This window comes from Scardinius erythrophthalmus (genome assembly GCF_964197995.2).
Source record: "Scardinius erythrophthalmus genome assembly, chromosome: 15".
Lineage (NCBI taxonomy): Eukaryota > Metazoa > Chordata > Actinopteri > Cypriniformes > Leuciscidae > Scardinius > Scardinius erythrophthalmus.
In genome coordinates, this window is record NC_138235.1 from 13,149,738 (window position 1) to 13,168,450 (window position 18,713).

Sequence of the window (18,713 nt, forward strand, 5' to 3'; positions counted from 1 at the left end):
TTCCTTATATACCCCCTGCGGTGGGCGGAGATACGCTATGCAAATTCCGCAGACCCATGGCACTTCATACTCAGGGAACGAGGGTTACATCCGTAACCGAGACGTTTTCCTGCAAAATGTCTGATACACTTTGTTTTGTTAACGGACCTTAGTATGAGGCTGGATTGAACCTGGTTAAGTGGCACTTTAAAGCTAGCACTAGATTATGTGAATTGTTGTCAGCTTAGTGTCAGGGTGCAGTGCAGGCAGAAGAAGATGAGGAGTCAAAAGTTCCAATGCAAAATGTTTATTAATAATATAATTCAAACAGGTACAGACAGGCTGAAGGTTCACACACACCTAAATACAACGGAGAACGGACAAAGACTGACTGAACGGGATGACGAACTAAACCCAGGTGATACAGATGAACTGATAATGATGATACGTGACATGGAGACAGGCAGACAAGTCCAATGAATACAAACTAAACAGAACACAGCTGTGACATTACTCTGTCCTCGCACCATAGATATACCAACTGCGGAGGGAGGGGAGCAGGTGGCCAGGGCGGAACCGGCTCTGGCGACTGAGGTGCAGGCAGGGACACAGAAGGGCACGGTGGAGACAGAGGGAGTGAGGACCAAGGTGGAACTGTTGGGAGTGATTCGCACACGAACTATTCGCTTTTTTGTTTCGCTTTTTCGTTACGCATCCGGTGTGAAAGGGCCTTTACGCAGGGCACTGGATGACAGCCGAGGTGGCGTGATTAGACTGGAACCCCAATCGGGGGGGGGGGGGGGGGGATGACAGGGTACATCGGTGTCTATTAAGTCTATTTTCTCTGGATTCTGGACAAGGACAGGAACAGTGGACTCTGGACAGGCAGTCTCGGCAGGACGAGACTCTGGTTTGGCAGGCATGACATGAGGATTTCCCGGGTCTAGCTGTGTTTCGGATCAAGGCACAGCACTCTCCAGACACTGGATGACGGTCTCCCTCCAGTCCGGTGGTGTCTGGGAGGTCGATTTGATGGTTAAATGTGGCCCCGATCCGGAACAAGGTGCACAGGCTCTCGTCGTGATGTAGATGATGATGATGAACTAAACCCAGGTGATACAGATGAACTGATAATGATGATGATACGTGAGATGAAGACAGGAAGACAAGTCCAATGAAAACAAACTAAACAGAACACAACTGTGACACTTAGTGGTTAAAACACCAGAAGAAAACAAGACGTGGCGCTGAGAGTCACAACAAAAAATGTATCTACACTGACACAAAACCTAAAACCTGAGCTTACATTAACATCAACACTATTAAACAGTAGAAAACAGTAGAATCTTTGAAGACCCTCGTTCCATTTGTCCTGAACTCAGCATCGCTGATCATCCAATATTCTGTATCAATATTTTTGATTGAAGTTTTCACTCAGATCTTGTTTTCAAAAAATCTGCTACACTTCTTAAGATAACTGTTTCCTTTGCATTAGGTCAGGTCTGGAAATTTTTGCTAGTTGGCAGAACCTGTTGTCCAGATTGATAAGCATCTCTGGATGAAAGTCATTCTCTGGAATAGAAAGTGCATCCAGTTCAGCATTGTCCATAGCTTGTCCTTCATCCGCGTAGCAGTGCGGCTCATAAACAACAAACTCCTCATCACGGGTTTGGAGAGCAAGTAGTTTCTGAAGAGAAGAGAGAGGGGGGGGGGGATGAAATGAAAATGGTTGACCATCCTGTCAAACATTTGGACGTGTTTCTTATGATCTAAAGGTTCTAAATGCTTCTAAATGATTAATGATAAAGAATGAGTAGATATGTTCAATCCTCTGATTAGTAGTCTATGTTGAAAGAAGCATAAAATCACCTTGTTGATGATAACAGCAAGGCTGTTGCTCAGGTAAGCCGCATTGCCGTAAGAAGCACTTGATCTGATACTCGAACGCTGCTTAAAAAAAAACACAGATTATGATGTAAGAAAGGCTGAGCTGAGCCAATGTTTGCATATGTTATTAATTATTACTGTCACTTCATTCTTACTTTGAAATTTTCTCTGTATAATCTTGTGGAACTCTAGAAAACACACATAGCAGAAACAGTCCATCACAAAACCAATGAAATGACCAAAACATTGGTAACTTGCTGTGGTTGTAATACTCACCCTATGCATTGAGCGTTTGAACATCTGGTCGGGGAAGTCTAGCTTTGGAGCCTCCAGTGTTTTATGTATCACCTGGATATTTTGAAGCAAAAAGATAATTTAAAAAAAAAGTTACATCTCCTGTATATGATAGCAAACAAGATGCAGAATTTCACTTGAAAGGAGTAGAAATAAAATTGAACTATTTTTTAAATAAAACATTTAATTTTTCAGTTTGAATTACTCATGAACAATTACTCATACACATAACATACAGAAACATTTCCAGAAATGTTAGATGATATTATTTATGTTTGAAATAATTTTGAAACAAAGATTATTTCCCAGAATGCTCTAATTAACCCCAAAGACAAACATGAAGAGTTTTATTGTTACTCACGGTTTGTGATGTGAGCTTGTGGCTTGAATTTACATTTGCAGACAACTTTAAGCTGGTATTTACGTTAGAGGAATCTGTTTTCTGAATGCCTATACTGGAAGGAACCTTTCTGAAGACATCCTGATGATTTAAATTAAAACAATCATTCAAGGCAACAATGAATGTTTTATATAAATATGAGTTACACTTATCAATACTTTATACTTTACAATAAGGTTTGGTTAATTATTATTTGCTAATGAATTAGGTAGCATGTACTACTGTATGAACAATAGTTTTTACAGCATTTACAAATCTATAAAGTTAATGTGGTAACATGTTATTTTACAGTGTTTCTTACACATATCACATTACTGTAAGTATATTCTTCAAATAACAAGAACTATGCATCATTTCAGTCTTGTCAAAAAATGTCACATCAAGTACTTTTCAAAAGTTTTGGGTTCATTTGAAAGAAATTACTACTTTTATTCAGCAAGGACATATTAAATTGACCAAAATTGACAAAGCCCTTTACAATGTTACAAAATCTTTCTATTTCAAATAAATGTTTTCTTTTCATTAATAAATAAAATGTAAATATGTCTCATAATGCATTGATGTTTATTGAGCATTAAATCAGCATATTAGAATGATTTCTGAAGGATCATGTGACACTGAAGACTGGAGTAATGATGCTGAAAATTCAGCTTTGATCACAGGAAAAAAATACATTGTAAAGTATAACAATAGTCATAACTATTAAATGAACAAATGCTGTAAAAGAACTGTTCATTATTTCATGTTATTACATAATGTTGACATATAGAACCTTGTTGTAAAGTGTTGCCAAAAACTGAATAAAATGCACCAATTCAAATATTACTGAAGGGCCGCTACTGTGGGTTGTGTTATGAAATTACCACGCAGTCTGTTCCTGGAATTTCCGTATTTGTTTTGATGAGATGACCAATGTCATCGTCCATTTCAATCATTTTTTTTTCTGCCTTGCAGGAGATCAGAAGGACCATCAAGCACATTGCTGAAAAAAGAGAGAAATTTCTGTCTACCTTGGTGCAACCATGGTTCGATTAACAGTGGAAGACCGCCAGAAATGGTTAGTCATAGTGGGAATGTTGAGTGTTTATGTACCATACAGAGAATCTTGCATTGATTCAGTCAGTACTGGAGCTCCAGGGTCCAGACACACAACTTCAATCTCTCCCGGAAATGGATACTAGCTTGTTTTTTCATAATGGATATTAGCTTGTATTGGAGATCTGACCACACGTGAGCTAGGTCTTGTACTTGAACAAGTATTTGATTCTGCTCAACCAAAGGGAACAATGTGTTAATGTCCTGCTGGCAAAGAGGTCCACTGACACCATCCCATATCTCTCCCAAATTGATCAAGCCACTGGTCTGTGGAGACACCTATCCACTGAGCTCAGGCTGCAGCAAGAAAGGGAATCCGCCACACTCTTGCTCTGACCAGGAATGTGCATTGCTCTAATTGACAGGAGGTGTCTGTCTGCAAGAAGCAAAAATGCTGAAGATCGATGAGAAACACTAATGTGGTATTGTCTGTTTTCATTAGTATCTGCTTCCTGCAGGTCCCTGTCTGAAAAGATGAAGGGTAAGAAATACCACCCATAACTCAAACAGATTGATATGACATACCCTCAGCCATGAACTAAACCTCCCCTGTATGCCACAATTCTGCCACAGTTCTCCCCATCCTGTCAGAAAAGCATCCGTGGTTTCCACTTTTCTGCATGTGGGAGGCAGCCTCATCTACACACCATGCCAGAGAAACCGCAACTGTGAACAGCTGACAATCACCTGGCTATTAACCAGCATTAAAATGGCTGCAGGTGTAACCACAGTAGATGAATGACTGCTGAGGTAGCAGTTCAGTAACAATAATTCAATGTAGGGTTTCTGGAAAATTGGAACCTTGCTACCACTGCTTGAGTTCTCTCATTGATATTGAATTCAGGTGCATACCCAGAAAACACATTGACTGATGAAGAACAAACAGCTTTTCTGCAGATTCATCTTCAGCCCTGAAGCTGCAACATGCTTCAGTAGGTGCAGTGTGTTGTTGTTGACTGCTTGTCGATGTGTAGAATCAACAGGCCGTCCCACTTCAATGATAACTTCCAATGCTACCTGAATACATTGTGTGATCACACATGGGAATAGAGAAAGTCCAAAGGGAAGGACACAGTATTGGTCTGTTCTGCCCTGGAATGTCTGAATGTAATCTGGATGTGCAAATATGCATCATTTAGGTTTACGAAGGTGAACCACATGCCGGGTTCAACAGCACACAATACATCTACCACATTTACATTTTTAGTCACATGACATAACATGCAGAAAGGTAGATGTTTGAGGTGACTGTTCAAGCATCTGAGTCCGAGGATTGGTCTGAAATTCCCATCCTTTTACTGAACAAGAAAGTATTTTGAATGGAAGCCCCTGGGGTCAGGGCCGGTTCTAGACATTTGGAGGCCCTAGGCAAAATTCATGTTGGAGGCCCCCCACCCCCAATAAAAAACACTTGAAACAAATATGATTCCTAACCTTTTTATTTATACAACATTTAATTTTAAATTTAGTATATTTTTACTTACACAGTACACAAGTTTGGACAAATGACTATTTTTAATGTTTTTGAAAGAAGTCTCTTATGCTCATCAAGCCTGGATTTATTTGATCAAAAATACAGAAAAATAATATAGTGAAATATTATTACAATTTAAAATAATGGTTTTCTATTTTACTATACTTTAAAATATATTTCTGTGATGCAAAGCTGAATTTAGTGTCACGTGATCCTTCAGAAAACTTTATAATATTCTGATTTATTATCAAATGTTAGAAATGGTGCTTAATATTTATTTTATAACATGTGATACTTTTTTTCAGGATTTTTTGATTATTAAAAAGTTGTTTTAAAAAAGTCTTCACTATCACTTTTATATATTTAACACATCCTTGCTGAATATTCCTGTTTTTCTGTATTTTTGATCCAATAAATGCAGGCTTGAAGAGCATAATAGGAAACTTCTTTCAGAAACATTAAAAATAGTAATGGGTCCAGACTTTTTACTGGTAGCCTACTACATCAAACTTTATCTAAGGTAATCTCTTTTTTGTTTAATGAAGATGTTATTGTTCTTCTTGTTATTTTGCTGTTTTATTCAGTTTATTCACAGTTCCAGAATAGCACTTCAGTAGATGAACATGAACGTGCTTTTATAAATGTTTTCATAGCTACGTTATGGGCAGGATGTTTCCCTCCCATTTAATCAATATTGACTGCAGATATTGTCATATTATTAATATCAGTAATATGATATTATGTATTGCATTGCTACCTTAAATATGCTATACACAAATCAAGTGGAAGAGAAAGATACGATCGCTACTGAGCAGAAAAAAAAATCTAAACTAATATTCGTATAGGCTAGGATGTCAGGGTATTATCTAATCATCAGCATCAGAATATAGAAGATAGACCCATAGATATGAGATCTTTTATTTGAAACATTTAAAAATGTTGCAGTGTGTTGGTTTTTTAACTTTGAATACAAACGTCTTGTCTTTTACTTTTGTAGCTTTTTTATTAGTCAGCTCCCAACGCGATGTTATTCATTGTACGCGCAAATTCAAAGCGTCGCGTCTGGGCACGTTAATGACGCTCGCGCTCTTTTAAACTCGTAGACTAACAAAGCGATGAATTATTTTTCCAGAAATGACGCTGATCTACAGTAGCCCACAAGTTTATATTTAAAATACATTGCAATCACTCCAAAATCGATGACCTGCATTACGAAATGTGCTTCTTTGCGTGCCTATTTAGGCTTTTGCTTCGCACTCGCAGCACCTGATGGATGCGTTCGTTGACCGCCCCTGACCGCCGCTGACGTCCCCTCGGACTTAACTGGCTGGCGCCTCGCGTTAATGTGATATAATGTAACAGTCTATGGTTTAGATAAACATCGTCACTATTTTTAGTTATTTAATAAATTTTGAAATAAATTGTAGATAGGAAATTTGAACATTTATTTATTTTATTTTTTTTATTTTTTTTGTCCCTCTGTCTGGGCCCCATCCCGCCAATCGGGCCCTAGGCACGTGCCTAGTTTGCCTTTGCGTTAATCCGGCTCTGCCTGGGGTGGATCTGAAGCAAGAGCCTGGCAGAGGTCCCAAACTACTGTGGGCCAATACAGGTACATATATGGATTCCGGTATTGTCACAATTATGTTCTGTCTTGTCTGCACCTGTTCTTGTTAGTCCCTGATTAGTTAACCTTCATCCACCTGTGTAGTAAGTTCCCTCGTTTACCCTGTGTTTATATTCTCTCCGTTCAGTTTAGTCCCTTGTCGGTTATTGTTCGTGTCCATGTTATAAATGCTGTTGCATCCTGTTCACCTGCCTGTGTACATTAAAGCTTTGTCATATTTTGGATATGTATTTTCAAGCTTTATCTGTCTGCTTCGTCAGCCAAAGCGTGAGATTCTCATGAGTGTACGCTAGTGCACAAACTTTTCCACTCTGATTCACCATCTTTGGCGGTCTGGAACAATAAAATAAAAATGTAATTCTCAAAAACATATGTCATTCCAAAACCGGTCTCAATAGGTTTCCACAGAATTTTTTGTTGTTGTTTTACCACACCTTTAAAGGGGTCATATAATGTAATTTTTGCACAAGCTAATATGATTCTTTAGGGTCTAAATTAAAAGTTTGTAATATACTTTAATTTAAAATTCTCATTAGTATTGTAAGAAAACACTAATTTTACCTGGTCAAAAACAGCTGTTTTCAGCACGCCGTTTAAGTGCATGTGTCTTTAAATGATAATGAGCTTTGCTCACCCCGCCCCTCTGTTCTGTGCGCACACCGTTTGTAACACAATAACACAATAACCATAACGCGTTGTTCATTATAAACATGGGATTATGGATTATATTGAGAACGTCATACATAGAAAACATGTCGTAATGTACCCTGAGTGTAAAAATAGCCTCATTCATCGTGAAGCGTGCAAGCGATTTGCAAAGATTAATATAAAGATTAAACGAACAAAATCGAACAGCTTGATTTGAGATGGGAGGAAACATATAAGAAGATTAAAAAAAAAAAAACACTGGATGTATTTTTATCATTTTATGATGGTTGTGTACAGGCACCGCCAACACACATTTCAGTACAATCAACTTGTAAAAGTGCATGTACCATTATATGACCCCTTTAATGGTTGGATTGACTTGTAAAGAAGGATGGGTTTTTATTATTATGAAACTGTTTGCAAAATCCTTCATCATCTATTAGGACTGTAAATACCATCAAAACATAGTAAATCACTGCATTACCTATGAAGATCAGAACTGTAAGAACAACGATCCAGGCTGCAGCAGGTCCCATTTGAGCCATCCGAGTCATCCTGACATGGCAGTTGGGAGCGATAGAGCAGTCACACACTGTGACCGACAGGTTTTGGATGGAGGACAATCCCTGCAGGTCTGATATTTTGATCTGGAGGAGGTGATGACCTGAATACACACTGTGTTCTTTTACAAGACTCACCGTTGTGCCTTCAAGAGAAAAAGATGTGTTAGTATTACTGCTAAAAGATACAGAAACACAACCTCAAAGAGGTGGTGGAAGAGTGTTGTCTTTCTAAGAGATCTCTGGCATTATTTGACATTAAATGAGGAATTGTGTAGGGGGGACTGGGATGAGTGAAGTAGAAGGTGACATTACCATGGGTTGGTTCAACTCTCCATTTGTCCTTAACATCTCCTAAAAGCTCATAGTGGAAAGGTGAACTGTATGGAGGAAGGTCCAGGTCTACAGCTGTGATATTGGCCACTGTGGGCTCTGTATCCAGGCATATGCTGACTGTGTTCACTTCCAGCATTGGTTCGTTATCATTTTGATCATTCAGGTGAATAAATAGAGTTCCGGTGCCTGTCAGCGGTGGGACACCTGCCAATCGGAAACATGGGGTAAACAGAAATTCATTTGGAGTACAAAACATGATAATGCCATCCATGATCATTCATGAGTTTAGCTTTCTTCATTATGATAAGAGGACAGTTGTATCACCATAACATTTCTGACACTGACTTTATGCCATTATCGTAAGTCTGGTTACATAAGACTAACTGGCTAGCTAATTTTCTAGCTATTTTTTTTTCATGCATTAGACAGATGTTAATGTTGGGCCCTGTGTGATTAATTACTTAATTAAATTTAATTTGTAAATAATTTTGTAAATAAAATAAAATAACTTCTTTGTCCAGGTATACTTCAGAATATGAGAATGTCTATAATAGTTAGAAGTACACTACTGTTGAAAAGTTTGTGGTCAGTCAGATTTCTGTTAAGTCTGTTATGCTCACCAACGCTACGTTTATTCGATCAGAAATACAGTAAAAGCAGTAGCATCGTGCAATAATATTCCAATTTATCCCTGTGATGCAATGCTGTAATTACAGCATCATTACTCCAGTCTTCAGTGTCACATGATCCTTCAGAAATCATTCTAATATGAAACATTTCTGATTATTATCAATGTTGAAAACTGTTGTGCTGCCTAATATTTTTGTGGAAACAGTGATAACTTTTTCAGGATTATTTGATGAAAAGTTCAAAAGAACAGCATTTATTTGAAATATAAATCTTTTGTCACTTTGGATCAATTAAATGCATCTTTGCTGAATAAAAGTATAAATTTCTTTAAAAACCATCATCTTACCATCATCCACAGCATATAGGGTTGCTCTATAGGTGCTGTTTATCCCAAATGGCGACTCTCTGTCCAGAATTTTATTTGTGGATACTCGTCCAGTCTTTGCATCAACAGTTATCCATCCATCAATATCTCCACCTTTAACAAATCTGAGAACCAAACAAACACCAGATGAATTCACCTGTGTTTATATGTGATCCTGTACCTCCAATAAACTACAGTGGCATTAGTTTTACACATATTATGAGCTTCTCATACTTAAATGTGTTTGTATGGCTTCCATCCATGTCTTTAGCAGTGAAGGTTGTAAGACTTGTTCCTGCTGCTATGTTCTCCATTATGTGAACGTGTTTAACAGGGGGTATAAATACCGGAGGGTCGTTGATATCTTCAACTAAAATGGTCACTGGAATGGTATTAAAGAGGTTTTCAATACTCATGCCAGAGTTTTGGGGTATAACGTCGACCTCCCACTTGGCATTCTCTCCTTGCTTTTTGACCTTACATGAAAAGTAAGGAAGTTCATTCTGCACACTGATGGATAGATTTTGGTATGTTTGCTCCTCGTAGTCCATTTGCTAGGTGTTTGGAATGAGATGAAAAATAAAGAGAGTTTAGAGAAGTGTCAACATGAATGTATGCATACATATTTTCATATCTTTTTTTATGTCAAAATAGCTCCAATCCCAGCAGAGGCAACAATATAACGACAAGGTATTTCAGTGCAAACTGGTTCTGGCGCAATCGAAACATTTTCTCTGTTTGTTTGAGCATAACCAGCCTAAACCAGCAACACTGACTCAACCTTTGGGCACGCTGACTTACACAATAAAAACGTCAACCATATGCCTACCTTAACGACCGTTAAAATCCCCTCGTTTGTTTTAGGGTCTGTTTCAATTTTGAACTGCTCTTTTTTATCTCCATGGATAGTGTATTTGGCTTTCCAGGCTTTTGAACCACGGGTGTCTTTGTCTGTTACTTGCAGTCGCAGAACTTCAACCCCAGTTTCTCGCTCCTTGACCTTCCCAGGTCCCTGAAACACAAGTCAAATATTTGGTTGGATTTTATAGAACAATATGCCTACCATTAGAAAGCATCACAACTTGGAAACTTCCAGTCCAATATGAAACCTACTGTTTTGCCAGAGAACTCTGGAAGATTGTTGTTTTTGTCCAAAATATTGATTATCACTGTACTTGTACTTGATAATTGTATCTTTTCCCCTTTGTCCTTTGCTTCAACCAGGATTGTATATTTCTGAGCTTTCTGGAAAAGATTAATTTAGATTTCTTGTGTAGGAATGGAGAAATATTTCTAAAGCACAAAAAGCAATACATGATGTTCCATCTGAATGGAATAACAGGTAAAGCTACAAAGGTAAGTAGCTTATTATTACCAATGAAATAAATTAGTTTCATACCTCATAGTTCAAACACCCATTAAAATAAATGTTCCCGTATTGTAGCTGTTGCTGATTTACATCTTTTTGCTGCTGAATATAAAATGTAACATTATCTGGTATTGGTGTGACAGACTTGATTGTTAAATCAAATGTTCCATTGTTTGTTGTTGAATCATCTTCATCAGATGCCAGTACTGTCATTACTGTTTTACCTAGAAAAAAAGTGCTAGATGAATGTAAAGTAATTTCTTCACCCTCAAAGAATTTATTCAATATTTAAGAATATTTCACCCAGTCCTTATTTATTCACCCTTATGTTGTTTCAAACCTGTAAGCTGTTTTTACTGCTGTATTACAGAATCCAATCCTATCTGTTTAATAACCATGGTCATTGCACTTAGGAAATAGAACTTTACACTTTATAAAAAGTATCTTTAACAATAGTTGGGCGTGAGAAACCGACCAAAATAAGTTGTTTAGGGGCTATTCATTAAAAATCTTGCTCTCATATCTTGTAGTAACTTAAATAAAAAGTTACAATGCCTCAAATTATTTTGAACTTTGATTGTATAAAAAAAAAAAAAATTGTTGTGTCGTGTGTAACAATTCTAATAATTTATAAATGTTTGCTTTTGTAAATATAGAAAATATATATAGTGGTCTGCAACGACATTAAAAAAAATGTCAAATGCCTTGTCGGTGAACTAATCATTTAATTTGACAATTTCATAAATAAATTAGTTAAGGGCAAACTAAACTGGGTTACCTTGAGAGTGTGACTCATCCACAGTCACTTCATAGACCGACTGCTGAAATTTTGGAGCATGATCATTTATGTCCAATATTCGGATATGAACCCCAAGCCTTGTCTCCACTTCATTGGTTGATTTGTCTTTTGCTTCAAATGTCAACTGTAATTGAGTCCAGCGTATGTCAATATACAAGCCTTTTTTGCAGTGTATTTACATGAATTTCAATGCGATTTGTTTATTAGGGAGTACTTACTCTGAGAACTTTAATTCCTTGTTTATTTTCAAAGTCCACCTTTCCACGTACTACAACATTACCTTCTGTATCAATACTAAGAATATCCTTTGGCTCTAAATCCACACCCTGACCTTTTAGCTGGAATCCGACTAAATAAGACCTTTCAAGTTCAATCTGAAACACAAACAACATGCACACTTAAATGTTCACATAATCATGCTAGTCCAGTACTTGTACACATATGTAATGTGAAAAACGCCATAAAAATGAAATGGAATTGAATGACAAAAAAGGTAACTGTTTCTAACTCCGCTCACCTTGCCTAGGATATATGGAAATGGTCCAGGGTTTTCTTCCTCGATAGTGAAAGAGTCAATGATCCATGCACGCTTCTGTCTTCCCCTGTCAGCCCACGCACACACGGTCCAGGTAAACTGAGTTAAAACGAAGAGAATAAAGAAGTTATAAATAATGTTATGAAAGTTGTTATAAAGGTTATGTCAATAAGTGAATCTCACGAATTCCGGCCATAACATGTCCTATTTTACCTACATTTTAATTATCTTCAGTGCTGGGTAGATTACTTACAAATTGTAGTCCATCACTGAATACAAATGACATGAAATTTGTTTTTTAGTTAGTAACAATATAATACACGTAATATAATCTGATTACTTTTAAATTACTTTGAACCTAACTCATTATCACATTGATTTAAGTAAAATCTTTTATCATGCTGATAAAAAAAAAGTACAAAGAGAAAGAAAAAGAAAAATTATTACATTTTCTGTTTTCAACAACATTAGGTGCATTAAACATTACATTATTTCAGGGTTTCCCAAACTAGGGTTTGTGAAGAAACTACAGGGTTTACTTTCGTAAACTGATGAAAAGTTAATAACAAATTAAATCTTAATCTTAAAATTAAAACAATCAAAATGAAGCACTAACTAAATTTTAACTTAATTTTTTTTTATTTATTTTTTTTATTTTTTTTCGGTCTCTCAAAAGTCCACTTAATTATATTCGCCTAACTAGTGGCCGGTCTGTGTTTATTTGGTAAAACTGAAAGACTTTCTGAACATAGGAAATGTTTAGTGTATAGGCTTTTTTGGATAGGAAAAAATAAAAGATAAAAAGAATAATTAAGGAGAATAATGCATTTTTACTGCCATTTTGTGAATATTAAGTAATCATGTAATCAATAAAAAAGTAACTAGTATTTTAAAATGCCATATAATCTAATCCTCTACAAGGATTTCATTTTTGGAATCTGATCAGTCCACATAACCATAGTTTCAAACACAAGATTATTGTAATATGTAATGAGAACATTTGGTTTAATCACCAAAACACAACAGTATGATCTTCTTTCAGTTTAGTACTTTAAACAATCAGTTCATTCAACAGCAAACATTTCAAGATGCATGTTTCCATTCACCCTTGTTGCTGAAATAATTACAGTAATACAGGCTACAGTTGCCACATTAGAAAATACACTTACACCACATAACTTATGTAGTGTAAGTAAAAAGTTCTCAAAAGTTTGATAGTAATGGCTTTATGAAAGGCAGCTACTGTGAATGAAACATTTAGATGAAACAGTTATTTTGTGTTGTGAAAAGGATACGTGCGGGCCCGGCAAAAGTGCTTGTGTATCGAGCGAGCACCCTTCTGAGACCTAAAATGACAAATGGGACACTACGGTCTCGCGGACTTAAAGGAGGCGCGCACGCGGCAGCCATTGTAAGTCCACAAGACCGAAAGTGCATATGAAGTGTGCCATTTGGGATAGGGCCTTAGTTTGTCTTTCTTCAGTTATCTGTTTCCTTTGTGGATTACTTGAGTTTGTTTTATTTTATAATTAATATTTTAATTTCAACCTTTTGGGAATCTTATTCATCTTCACCAGACTAGACATTATTGTTATTTTACATGTAGGAGATTCTCATTTTAGTAGTAAGTCAGCGTGATTCTTAATAGAGGGGTGATTTAGTCTAGCAGCTAAAAATATGGGTTACTGCCCAAAAATGGCTTGGTTTGAAAAGGTTTAAATGCCCTCAAGAAACAAACCTTGAACTACCTGTTCTTCTCCTTGAAAAAAAGCCAATAACCCAAGGTTGCTCGAGGAGGATTGTTCCTGTGACTTAAGGTCGTAATGTCAAAGAAACAAATTCAAATGTTTTTGTGGAATAGAAACACTGTAATAAATTGGTGAGGATTTACTTTGCAACAATATTCACTCATAATCATACATTGTTCGCTCGTTGGCCAGAGGAGAACTGGCCCCCGACTGAGCTTGGGTTCTCCCAAAGTTTTTTTTCTCCATTCTGTCACTGATGGAGATTTGGTTCCTTGCCACTGTCGCCTTGGCTTTTGGCTTGCTTAGTTGGGGACATTTAATATTCAACAATATTACTGATCTGCCTTACTTAGGGTGGACGATGAAGCAATTTTCTTCTAGAAACAAACTTTGTTGTATTATTTTCATGTTATCAATGTGAAGCTGCTTTGATACAATCTGTATTGTTAAAAGCGCTATATAAATAAAGGTGACTTGACTTGACTCCAAAATTGCAAAAAGATTTTGACAAGCTTATTAAAATCATTTAATTTGTTGCCATAGTCAGGATAATTAAAATATAATTTGCACCAAAGGAGAACTTCTGAAGAGTAAATTATGTTGCATAAATGATTCTTTATTATGTCCTTTATTATGTTATTTATAATTTCACTTTTTTTGGGCCAGCATTTACATTAATAAATCAAACTTTCTGTGATGTTTCCCTTTCTAACATTGCTTGAGGACATATACGCTTGCACTACTTGACATTCCCTTAATGACAAACAATGTCAAACCTTCAAAATTAAGCTCGCAACTGAACATATAATATAGAATACTATATTTAAGAGAGACAGCCAATGCACATTTGACTGAATTCACATAATTATTAGTTTTACTAATAAGCATATTTGAGAGTACCTTAAGGCATGAACTTACAATTTAAACCATTCTTAAAGTGCATGTTCATGTGTCATGATCTCGTAGACATACAGGAATGAAAGACACTTTTCATCCACACCCAATAGTGGTAACATGTATCCAGTCAACAGAACTAATTAAATAAGCATGCTCTACCTACAGTTTTTACTATAGGACACATAACAAATAATCACATCAGCTAATCATTCGATGGAAATCAAACATTATTCAGCTCATTGTACATAAACCTGGATTTCACCTGACTTTATACAGTGTGCTAGACTTAGTTTCTGCAACATAAACACATAGCTAAAGCTGTATCACATCACACAGACTTTGAACTCACCAGCACTAGGAGCAAACTGACAGGAAGGGTCTTCATGTTGAAGCAGATCGTCAAGCAATCCAGTGTGAAGGAGTCTGAGTTTCCTTCTTTCTCATAGAGCAATAGTGTTCACCGCTGCTCATATAACTGATGGGAGAGGGGAGGGGATATTCAAATCAGGGAGAGCAGGGACTGGCTCAGTGCCATTTTACTATCATTGATATACTATTATAGTTTTAGTTCATATTTTGAATTATTTGTGTGTGTGTTTATATGTCTATAGTTTTATTGTTTTAGTTTATTTAGTTTGAGTTATTTTTGTAGGCTACTTTAACTTAAACTAAACCAAAATGAGAAATATTACTTTGGCAACTATAGCTGAAATTAAATATGTTTAAAACATTCAGCAAATGTTTTGTACTTTATACAGTAATCAACATTTGAATTGAAAGTGACACGTGATGGCAAAGTATGGTAACCCATATTTGGAATTTGACCTCTGCATTTAACCCATCCAAGTTAGTGTGCACACATTAGGAGCAGAATAGTGAGTAGTGAACACACACCCATGCAGCGGGCAGTGATTGAGGGTTAGGTGAGTGATTGGGGGTTTGAGTCAGAGAAGACCCTGACTACTGTACCTTAGTCAGAAAAGTATGAATAATGACTTCAAAATTAAATGCAAATTCGACCAAATAAAAAGAACAAATATTTGTCATACTGATTATCCAATAGGTGAGAAACAGGTTTATTGACAATATGAAGCAAATGTAGCAGTAGAGGGAACCTTTAAAGGTAAATGTCTATGAGTAATGATGAACAGAGATACTGACAGTCTTTTCTGTTTAGATGGTTGAGGAGGTCATGGATGATGGAGCGGAGAATGGTGGAAGCACACACAGGTGTGGGAAGAGGAAGAGGACTAGAAGACTAGTAGACTTTGCCAAAGATGCATGGAAGGTAGGACAGGACAATGAAGTGAGTCCTTACTCATGAAACCAGACAAAGTTCCAGAGTGAGGTGTGTGCTTATAAGTGTAGGTGGTGATGAGCAGATGGCGTGCAGGAGCTGATGATTAATACTCACCTGATAGTGATTGTTGTGATTGAATGGTGATGGAGCCTGACCATCCTTGACAACATCATAGCCATAAATTAAAAATCCCTTCCATCGTTTCAAGTTGAATCATTGCCACATTGTACTAATTCATTCCCTCATTTTAATTTTGCTAAACATCAAAAAAAAAAAAAAAAAAAAAAAAACCCAACAACAATAATGGACACAGTTTAACTAAATTAAAATTAGAAGAAAAATTAGTACAATGTGGCAGATTACAAATTCATAATTCATGCTTCGTAATCCAACAACAATCTAGAAACAATTACTAAAGCAAAGCATGCATGTGAAATGCCTATATTAATGTTTTACCCCTTGGTGTGGAGGTCTTAATTTCTTAATTTCACCATAAACAAAAGCTAAATTAGCTATAATATGAAAGTAGACTTTTCACTGAAGTGAAAATTTACAAAAGCCCTGAACCGCAAGGTGAGAAAAAAAAGAAAGAAAACTTCTCTCGTTATTTCGAGATATTAAGTCGTTATATCGGCAAAATTTCTCATTATTTTGACATAAGTCGTTATTTCAACATAATATCATTATTTTGAAATAAATATCTTGTTCCAACATAAGTCGTTATTTCGAGATATTAAGTCATTATATCGACAGAATTTCTCATTATTTTGACATAAGTCGTTATTTCAACATAATATCTCGTTATTTCGAAATAAATATCTTGTTATTTCGAGATATTAAGTCATTATATCAACATAATATCTTGTTATTTCAAAATAATAAGTCGTTATTTCGACATAATATCTTGTTATTTCGACATATGTTGTTATTTCTACATATCTCGTTATTTCGACATAATATTAATTATTTTGACATAATATTTCGTTATTTTGACATTATAACTTGTTATTTTGACATTATAACTCATTATTTCGACATGTCGTTATTTCGACAAAAGTCGTTATTGCGACAAAATATCTTGTTATTTCGACATAACTCGTTAGTCATTAATTTAAGCAATTAGGACTTATCGCACGTTTATATTCAATCATTGTTTATATTCAATCCTAGGTGCATGTAGGCTACAGCCTATTCTGCGCTCAAGCGCATCCATAGATCTTGCCGCAAAGCATGCACTGTAAAAAATAATTCTGTGGCTTAGTAAATATTACAGAAATTTTTAACTTTGTTAACTTAATAAAATCTCTGTATATCGTTTACTTGATTGTTTGAGTTAAACATACCAAAATAATTGAGTAAAAATCCAACAGTTAATTTTATCTAAAATTTACAGATATATTTAAGTTTTTTTCAATAAAATAATTTAGTATTTGACTAACCAATTATTTCTTTATAATATACTTAATATATATGTGAAATTTCTATCAAAATATTTGAGAATGTTTAATTAAACTGATCTGTTTCAAGAAACAAAAAAATTACTTAATTCAAATCAATATTATTAATATATTTAACACGCTCTTAAAATTGAGTAAGTTTACTCAATTAAAACAATGCCCCCCTCCCCCACCCTCTGACGTGACGAAAACTCGACGGTTGGAGTGAGCGTGGCTGTTTGAACTCTCCAGTCTCCAGAACAACAGCTCTCTTCTCAGCGTCGCAGATTTGGTGCATTTTCACTGTGAAATTCAGGTTGGTGTATGTTTTATTTTATCTATAAAATCATTACTGTGCTTTAAATCATATTTAATGCAAAACAACATACAGAGGCGTAATTCGACACCTAAACGAGACGAGAGCCGCGTTTGTCTTTTTGCGTGATTGAAACGCTTTGCATAAACACATGACTTTCATAATGATAATGAATATAATTATTATCATTTGGATGATAAAATGTCCTCAGAACTATCACTTTTTGTTTATTGGCAGGTTGTGTCAGTCGCTCGCAGTATATTTCGGCTGTGCCTCAGACAGTGACTGTGAGTGAAACGCAGGACGGCGGTATGAAGTTCAAAGTTCACCCGCAGAGCGCGAGTCTGTCTCCGGCATGAGGACCAGCGCAGATTCGGTGGATATTGGATAACAGAGTGGTTGATTACACTTGAATTAGGCTACCTGAATGTTTAAATATTTCATTTTTACTTGTTAAATAAGTTTAAATGCAGGCAATATTGTATACATGAAAAAACAGTCTAAAATGTGCTGTATTGCTGTACTCATTGAAAATAAAGGCCAATGTAATGTATAATGGTGGTTGTCTGGAGTACTATTTTACAAAGGTTTAGAGAAAATAAAAAAGTTAATTTTACTCATTAATAAAAACAGTTAATATTACTCATAAATATTGTTTTTTTTTAATGTTTAAATGTTAAATTATTTCTACTCAATTTTATTTGTTAATGTACCAGATGCAGTTACTCAGATTTACTTAATTTTTTTACTTGCATTTACTCAATTCATACAGTATATTTCATTGATTTCACAGCTTTAAAATTTACTCAATTTTTTTGAGTGTAAAAATGTTTCACCAATAAAATTGAGTAAATAATAGTTAAACTTTTTACAGTGCACCGGCAAAAGTTGGTTAATGATGATAAATGTGTCTGAAAAAATAACAAAGCATTTTAATTCGTAAGCTATATTTCTCATGTCTGAGAGTTTGTTTACACAAATAAAGGTAGTTGAATGATGTATTATTCTTTTCTATTTGA

General features: G+C 35.7%; 1 protein-coding gene across 1 annotated transcript in view; it reads right to left on the reverse strand.

Annotated features, from left to right (window-relative positions):
• Positions 1-1,447: 1,447 nt before the first annotated feature.
• Positions 1,448-18,713, reverse strand: part of LOC308703179 (cadherin-like protein 26) — a gene marked incomplete at both ends in the record, with an annotated part of 34,162 nt that continues 16,896 nt past the window's right edge. The window contains 16 exons of the mRNA XM_081386500.1: positions 1,448-1,666; positions 1,849-1,926; positions 2,022-2,054; positions 2,143-2,214; positions 2,522-2,641; positions 3,424-3,542; positions 7,889-8,110; positions 8,280-8,504; positions 9,277-9,419; positions 9,529-9,848; positions 10,124-10,306; positions 10,408-10,539; positions 10,694-10,887; positions 11,442-11,586; positions 11,681-11,836; positions 11,980-12,064. Of these exons, the coding sequence (XP_081242626.1) occupies positions 1,448-1,666; positions 1,849-1,926; positions 2,022-2,054; positions 2,143-2,214; positions 2,522-2,641; positions 3,424-3,542; positions 7,889-8,110; positions 8,280-8,504; positions 9,277-9,419; positions 9,529-9,848; positions 10,124-10,306; positions 10,408-10,539; positions 10,694-10,887; positions 11,442-11,586; positions 11,681-11,836; positions 11,980-12,064 (2,446 nt within the window). The remainder of the gene's footprint in view (positions 1,667-1,848; positions 1,927-2,021; positions 2,055-2,142; positions 2,215-2,521; positions 2,642-3,423; positions 3,543-7,888; positions 8,111-8,279; positions 8,505-9,276; positions 9,420-9,528; positions 9,849-10,123; positions 10,307-10,407; positions 10,540-10,693; positions 10,888-11,441; positions 11,587-11,680; positions 11,837-11,979; positions 12,065-18,713) is intronic.